The sequence below is a fragment of the Lingula anatina genome, chromosome 1 (genome assembly GCF_051362555.1).
Source record: "Lingula anatina isolate TDL-2025a chromosome 1, LinAna3.0, whole genome shotgun sequence".
Classification (NCBI taxonomy): Eukaryota; Metazoa; Brachiopoda; class Lingulata; order Lingulida; family Lingulidae; genus Lingula; species Lingula anatina.
The window spans coordinates 33,687,289-33,695,242 of NC_141767.1; the positions used below are offsets into that span (position 1 = coordinate 33,687,289).

Sequence of the window (7,954 nt, forward strand, 5' to 3'; positions counted from 1 at the left end):
CTGGATTGTCTTCCAGTGCATGTTTCTTGTGATCAAAAAGTACACTGTTTATTTATATTTTACTTTATTTTATTTTTACTGCAGCCCTGCACAGAGGTGCTGTTTCTGACGTTATTCAAGGAGTTCAGGGAGGTACTGACCCCTGTGTTACTGGAGATGGTGAAACAAGTGGAGGGAAACAACTTGGATCCTGCTGATTTAACTGCTGTGCTGAAAAAAGATGCTGGTAAATAATCCAGACACGCACGCACACGCACACACACACACACGCATTGTTTATCATTTATTCATACACGAATTTTCATATGCGGACATATTTGTGTAGATCAATTGTTAGTGCTCAATGAAAACATTCAAATCAGATCTTTAAAACTGTATTATTAGTCATCCTAATTTGTTTTGACCCACCTCTGATTACTAGTAATTGTTATTATTAATTTGTGAATTACAAAAGATTGGTATTACTAAATATTAAAATACATTATTGGATATATACCTGAATATTGCTCAGTAATTATAAGCTGTTACCTAGGCTTTTTTAAGGCATCACGTTGGCAAATATTTATTTACTGGTAATTTCTCAGAAAAGAATTTTCAGTAAAAATTATTTTTTTATTCCAGTGTATAATGCAGTTGGCTTGGCCTCCTTTGACCTGTTTGATGAAATTGACTTTGACAATTGGTTCACTGGACAACTTGTTAGTGAATTACAGCAGTCGCATTCAAAGTAAGTACTTCATTGGAAGAATTTTTTTTTCAATAAAGAAAAAATTAGTCTTGTGCATTGCTTCAAATGCAAGCTACCAAATGTTTCTTGATGTTAATTAACTATTCTAAAATAATATACTTGTATGTTTAGTTTATTTTCCTTAGATATTCTTGTTAGTTCCAATCCCTGAAGCCAGATGGATTTTGTCTTTTTCGTGGTCAATCACATCTTAAGAACCATTGTTCAAATTTTTAGTTTCAGAATAATTAGGAGAAGAGTGATCTGGCTCATAGGCCAGTGGGTTGGAGTGAAATTTTCACTGAACATGAGACCTGCCTTATATGAAGTCATGTTGCCATTGTTGAAGCAGGCAGAAGACCTGGTAGTCAGACTAGAGACTGCCAGCACACTGAAAGCTGATATCCTTGGAAGCTTGTATTGTTCTGTTTACTGATTCTGGATATTTGTGATTGTTAAATTGTAGGGATGAAATTTTCTATTTCCGCATTGAAAATTGAGTTAGATGTTAAAATTCTAAAAACATATATCAAATCACCTCACAGAAACTTTTATCTAAATCATGAATATAGAAAATTAAACCTCTTTTTCAGGGTGCATTAATTCATTTACAAAGTTTACTAGCATTAACAGTTTCATTTGTGATACTTCAAATATTTGTGGAAAGTAAGTTGGCTTCTTATTAGTGTGATCGAGTACCTTGAAATGATAAAGTTTGAGTAATTTAAGAAATTGCCACATTTCCTTAACTTTCATGTACCTGTTGATGATATAGATTTCAACACAGAGCAGTTTATGCCAGTAAGTAATGTCAGATATTTTAAAACATCAAGCATGCAAAACAACGAAATAAGGGAGAACTCTGTATACAGTTCATGTAAAACATGAATGATTTTCTTTTAATTGAATTCCTCTTTTTAGCTCTCGATAAGAAGAATGCTTTTCATGTTTTACTATAATTATGGAATTTTGTTCAAAATCTCACTTTTTACACAATGTTTTCTGTTAAAATCAGTGGTTTTTATCATTGTCTTCAGTAAATAAAAAGAATTGCCTCTTTTTCAGTATCTGGAGCCTCTGTTTGGGCTACTTTTCCAGTTGTTGAAGGAAGTGTCAGAATGTGAAACTAAGGTAAACTCAAACATTCCTGACTACATTACTGACAGTACTTTTACTTGGATTATAAATAAGACACAGGGAAATTTTTATTTTATTTTGTAAAATAGGCCATGTGGGTAAGATTCAATTAATTTTGTTGAGATGAAAATTATTGTAATAAAAAAAGGTATTTAAAAAATTGACATTATCACAGTTTTGCAGTAAGAAAAGCGATCTTTTTCTCACATTATCTATAAGACAGCTAGTATAAAAATTATTAAACGACAAAACACATTTCTTAATGTTGAAATATCTTTTTTTTTTTGTCTCCAGATGCAGGTCCTCCATGTCCTGTCCTTTGTGGTGGAGAGAGTTGGCTACCACATCAGACCCCATGCCACTGCCTTGGTCCAGTACCTGCCTCTACTGTGGGAGGACTCAGAACACCACAACATGCTCAGATGTGCCATCCTCACCACACTCGTGCATTTAGTACAGGTGATTTGAGAGGCAGGGTTGCCAAAATTTATTTACCAAAAACAAGGATTAGATCTGCTGTCAGTCATATTTTGAAAAGTTGCCCTGGTTTCAGATCCAGCTTTCAGACCTTCATTATAAATAATTGCATCCTTATGAGTTCTGACTTCCTCTGTCCTCTTTTAGTCTAGCGAACTGAATGAATTTGCATTTCAAAGCTCAGGTATTTAAGGTCTGTGTAATAATTTAAAATGATCCTCATTTATCCTTCAGTATTCTATTCTACTGTATTTAAACTAAAAATGTAAACCTTCAGCCTTTTGTTTGTAGTTCTTCAGTAAATTATTACCATTATTTATTTCAAGTTTGCATTCTACCACCCAAATACCAGTTTTTTTCTGTAATTGTTGAATGTGTTTTCTGGTTTCTCTAATCACAGGGACTTGGCAAGCTGTGTGTGACTATGTATAGTTTCCTGTTGCCTGTGATCCAGCTCAGTACTGATGTACACCAGGAGCCCCATGTCTACCTGCTGGAGGATGGATTGGAGCTATGGCTGGAAACTCTTCACAACTCCCCAGCAATTACACAGGAGCTGTTGCAGATACACAGTAACATGAGTGCACTGCTGGGTAAGATTGTTTTGAGTTGATTTAGATGTTGGTAAAAAAAGGGAGGCAGATCTATATTTCTATATCTATATATCTATATCTATCATTCGAAGGATGGATGGATAGATACTGGTAGGTAGATAGATAGATTGATAGATAGATAGAGGATTCATAGACAGACTAAGACAAATTCATCATGTGGATGTTACTGATGTTTTCATGAAAGTTTTTTTTTTTTACAAAAAAAAAAAAACAAAAAAACACCAGTATTCAAATGCTGCCATATTGAAATACCTGATGTGTTTGTCTTATTTAGTATATACTCCCAGTATCAGTATTTAAGTATCACTGGGAGGATATATAGATATATAATATATCTAATGGCTTGAACAACGAGAATTGCTTGTAAAAAATGTGAAATATTTGAGATAAGAGGCAAAAACATTGTAAATTAATTGATATGAACACAAGAATATAGGATGGAAAATATGTCTTGAATGCCACCAATGACAACATCAATTTCATGAGTGAATGGCTTTTATCTCAAAATGTTATCATCTGTTAATGAGCAGCATTGATTTACTATTTATTGATTTATGCTTGTTTTAATATCTGTCCAGATAATGTTGTCCTTATAATCATTGATTATATGAAATGTAAATGAATATTATTGAGCATTATATAGTCCATTTTATTTATTTGGTATTATTATTCTTTTTTCTCATCAGAAATGGGTACAGAAAATCTTCGAACTTGTTTAAAAATCATTGAAGCGTACTTGATGTTGGGAGCAACAGAATACATGGAGGTGAGGGAAGAGAATTGTAGTATCACTAATCATAATGTTAAAGTAAATGATTTGATTAAATGTTTCATATTTGCAAAATGATTGCTGTAAAAATATATTAAATCTATCCAAAAATAATAAACTGTGACCAAAGCAGAATTGGATTTTTACAAGTGCATCGGTTAGTTTAAGTCATGATACATTCTCTGTAAAAAGATTTTCACACACTTTTTTCAACCATGCCATTTCTAAGCACATGAAGCAGGGGATGTTGAGGCAACCTGTCCTTTTCTTTGTGCCAAGAATATACTTAAATATGTCAGTTAAATATTATGTCTTGGCTGAGACCCCAACCTATGGATTCCAATTTCCAAGCATATAATTTCTCCCATTATCTCAGAGTGCAAAACCCTGCCTCTCTCTTTCCACAAAATTTGCCCTTACATGTCTTTGATTAAAGAACAATACTCACTCAATAATGTAAGAAATTGTGATGTGATTGTTGAACATGTTTTAGATGTATGCTGGTAGTCTGGTTTCTTCTCTAAGCAGCTTGTTGACAGATCTGAAAGAAGATGGTGTGGTCATAGTTATGAGGGTAAGTTTTTGGCCATGTTGATTTATACGGTTATGATTCAACTTTTTCAGTCAGGGAAAATGATCAATCTTTTAAATGCATAATTTTGGAATAATTTGAAATAATGTTTCTGTGTCACATTTGTGGTGCTTTTACCGAACAGAAAAGAACCATATAGGGAAGCCTGCTTCGCAGTTTTGTTAACACCACTCAATAGGACTGTTCTAATTTTAAGAATTTATGATTTAAAAAATACACTATCTCAAAAATTCACAAATTACCCCATTGAAAGATAAAGTCATTACTGTAGTTCTGTATTTTTTTAGGGTCAAATATGATATTACATATTACATGATAGACCAGTGTCTCTTCTAATTTATATTCCTTTTAATGCACATCTCAATTAAATATGCATTTAAATGGATTTTTTTACATTTACCTGAAAACAACATTCTATGGTTATTGTTTACTTTAATATAATCTTAAGTATTTTCTACTTCTTTTCAGTTGATAGAACTGATTTTTAAAACCTTCCCCTCTGAGGGTCCACAGATATTTTCACAGATGCTGCCAAAGATTTTGAAAAATATTTTGAACAAAGAGGTAGAGTATATAATTTTATTAAATCCAGCATGATCATTACTATAATTTTTAAATTCCTAAATGGAAACTAGAACAAGTTGGTCTCTGAAACTCCAAGTGAGTTGACCCTGCTTGACCATGTAATAAAAAATTCCAAAAGATGCAGTTTTTGCATTCAAAGTATAAAATGTCTTTGAAAAATTTTGTACTATATATCAAATATTTCTTTGAATATTTTGTTGAATATTGATTTCTTTCTGTAGGAAATTTCCATGATAATGTCTGTGTACCTGTCCATAGTAGCCAGAATGCTGTTACAAAATCAGAATTTCTTTTGGAATTTCCTTGAACACTTTTCAAAGTCAAGAAACCAAACTGTAAGTATATATGGGTGGAGGTTTTAAAGGAATTATTGCATTTCCTTTGATATAGCTTTTGCAAAAAAAAAAAAAAAGGGGTTTTGCAACATCCCTGAGGCAATTAATACAAAAATGGTAATCTAAAAATGGGATGCTAGAATTGAACATTTTTAGTCTCTAAGGAGGGTGCCTACTGTGCATCAAGACTTTCCTTAACATATTGATATGACTGCAGCAGCTGACTTTACTTCACTTGTAGAAAGAAGAAGTTCTTGGGGAACTTTTGGACATCTGGTTTGACAGAATTGACAACATGGCTGATCCAGACAGAAGGAAATTGTCGGCCATGGCTGTGGCATCACTGATCCCTTCTAATATAAGGCAAGTAACACTTGAAAATTATGTGTTGCTCTGAATTTAGTCATATTTATGTTATTAAATGATTCATTTTCATAGTGGCTGCCTAACATTTCATAATACAAAAGTAGTGTTTAACCTAAATTTTTAAGTATCAATTTTCTCTGTGGTCTCCATTTTTCCAGACCTACAATATTCACATCACACAAAACATTTATCTTAAAGTGAGAAAATTTATTTACTTAACAATTGCCCGTTCAAAATATCAATCATGAAACATTTCAACCATTTATTTCCTGTCCATTTCAGTTGTGTGCATGAAAGATTTGGTGGCGTCATCAATTTGTGTGTGGAAATACTGCATGACGTCTGCAGTGAAAATGAAGAAGGAGCAGAAGTAGAGTAAGCCCAAGTTACTGAAAATCATTTGGCAGGTCGCATTTCACTTAACTGGGGTTGACCCATCTTTACTTGTATTGTAATTATGGTAAATTTAGATATTGGAGATAGAATTAGAAATGTAGATACTGTCTGTTACTGGGGTTGTATTCACAAAGCTACCGAAAAACAAAACTTCTGTGCAATTCAAAACAAATCTCCATCCAAGTTTTAAAAAAAAGAGGTATTCCTATTACTATGGAAATGTTTTCAATTGTGTGTCTTGGATTGATTATCATCCCCAAAAAATTTTCAGCCTCAAGGCTTTTGGTGAATAAGCTGTTGAAAGTTCATTGAGAATGAAAAAATTCTTTATTGAAAAGTTTTGCTATCTTATAACCTTTTTCATTAAATTTCTGCTTTTTCATTACTAACAGTACACAATTAAAGCCAAGTTTCATTATTTTTATTTATCGGTGGCAATTGATATTTTCCTCATTTCAGTGGCTTGGTGATTATGGAGAAACCTGCCACAGACCAAGGAGAATGCGAGTTGGAAACAGAGCATGATAGAAGAAAACGTGAGGTAAAAGAGCATCATAGTAGTGATGGCAGTAAATATGTTCAAGGACAGCAGATTGTGGTAGTTGAGCAGGGTTTGAAAAATGTGTTGAGAACCAGAAATCTCAATGTGTTGAGAACCAGAAATCGTCTGATGATGAGGAATAGTCTTGATGGCATGGAATTTAACAATTAAAATATCTTTTAAATATCCTTTCTCTTTTTTTTTCAGTTATTTTAATATTCAAGATATCCAAGTCCCGGTTACTGCAGTGTTTTTTTCATTGATTGAAATAACATTTGTTTGGACTTAATCAGCTTCATGTTTGACTGAAAAGAAAATAACATTCTATCCAAATAAGAAAATTAATCATTCAGCTATCAGCATAGAGTATGAGTTGATAATATTCTGTTTGTTCACATTTCCAACTTGTAATAATGGCGTTTACCAACCACTCGGCTGTGAGCAATGATTTCCCTTTAAGTTGATGGTAATTAGATTGATCAAATACCAATTCTTTGTTTAAACATTTTGATCATTTCTTTGTTTAAATATTTCCAGTTGTCTTTCCAAGATCCAGTGCGAAGAATTTCCTTGATAGATTATCTGCAATCACAGCTGCATCAAGTGCAGAGGCAACATGGGCAGAGTGGCTTTCAACAACTTATAGACTTAGTAGATAAAGAAGTCTATGAACAACTGCAAAGGTTCATCAAATGATGTGTTTTATGGATCGCATATATGTTTTTAAAGCAGGAGAGATGCCCTCTCCCTCCGCGGCCAAAGAAAAATGCCTTGACATTGTGATACTTTGTGTCTTTTATCAAATATCAATGTTTGTCGTTACTGAAGTTGACTGTTACTAATAAAAAGAGATGTGAAGAATTCAGTTGAGCTCCATATCAATGCTAAGAGTTGGAGAATGTCTGTGATTCGCAGTCACAGTATAGAGTGTGTTAACAGGAGATCCCTGCATTTCTCCATGCTTCCACTGAACCCTAACCCTTCACCAAATTAAAATCGAAGTTTTCTGTTTTGCTTCTGCCATTCTGGAGACACCATTGGGACTGAAAAGCTGCTCAGCTTTGAAAATATATCTGATCAGGGTATCTGGAAAATTGGCTTTCCCAACTGTAGGGTTCAGATTTGAAAATTATCATAATCAGATTTTTAATTTTAAAAAGTTATGTGATTCTTAAGAGACACTGACTTGTATTGCAGCCTAAGTTTAATGTTAATTTATTCTTCTTGCTATCACATTAGTATTTCTACTATTTCAGTCTTGATTCAGATACTGGTGTTGCATGCCTGTCACCATCTGCTGATTTATTTTTGCTTGCTAAATATTAGAGTGGTAAGGTTAGATTAACAGTATTAATAAATATTTCTTTGCTTATTTTAAATGAACAGAATTAGTTGTCAGACAGGATGAAGTTTTT

General features: G+C 33.1%; 1 protein-coding gene across 3 annotated transcripts in view; it reads left to right on the forward strand.

Moving 5' to 3' along the window:
• Positions 1-7,954, forward strand: part of LOC106165690 (importin-11) — a 17,728-nt gene extending 9,774 nt beyond the window's left edge. For all 3 annotated transcript variants that reach the window (XM_013543989.2, XM_013543990.2, XM_087002575.1), the window contains exons 13-27: positions 85-226; positions 622-727; positions 965-1,128; positions 1,488-1,528; positions 1,793-1,858; positions 2,159-2,323; positions 2,742-2,934; positions 3,642-3,721; positions 4,218-4,298; positions 4,785-4,880; positions 5,123-5,236; positions 5,478-5,599; positions 5,885-5,977; positions 6,458-6,539; positions 7,077-7,954. In XM_013543989.2, the coding sequence (XP_013399443.2) occupies positions 85-226; positions 622-727; positions 965-1,128; positions 1,488-1,528; positions 1,793-1,858; positions 2,159-2,323; positions 2,742-2,934; positions 3,642-3,721; positions 4,218-4,298; positions 4,785-4,880; positions 5,123-5,236; positions 5,478-5,599; positions 5,885-5,977; positions 6,458-6,539; positions 7,077-7,235 (1,704 nt within the window). In that variant the 3' untranslated portion in view covers positions 7,236-7,954. The remainder of the gene's footprint in view (positions 1-84; positions 227-621; positions 728-964; positions 1,129-1,487; positions 1,529-1,792; positions 1,859-2,158; positions 2,324-2,741; positions 2,935-3,641; positions 3,722-4,217; positions 4,299-4,784; positions 4,881-5,122; positions 5,237-5,477; positions 5,600-5,884; positions 5,978-6,457; positions 6,540-7,076) is intronic.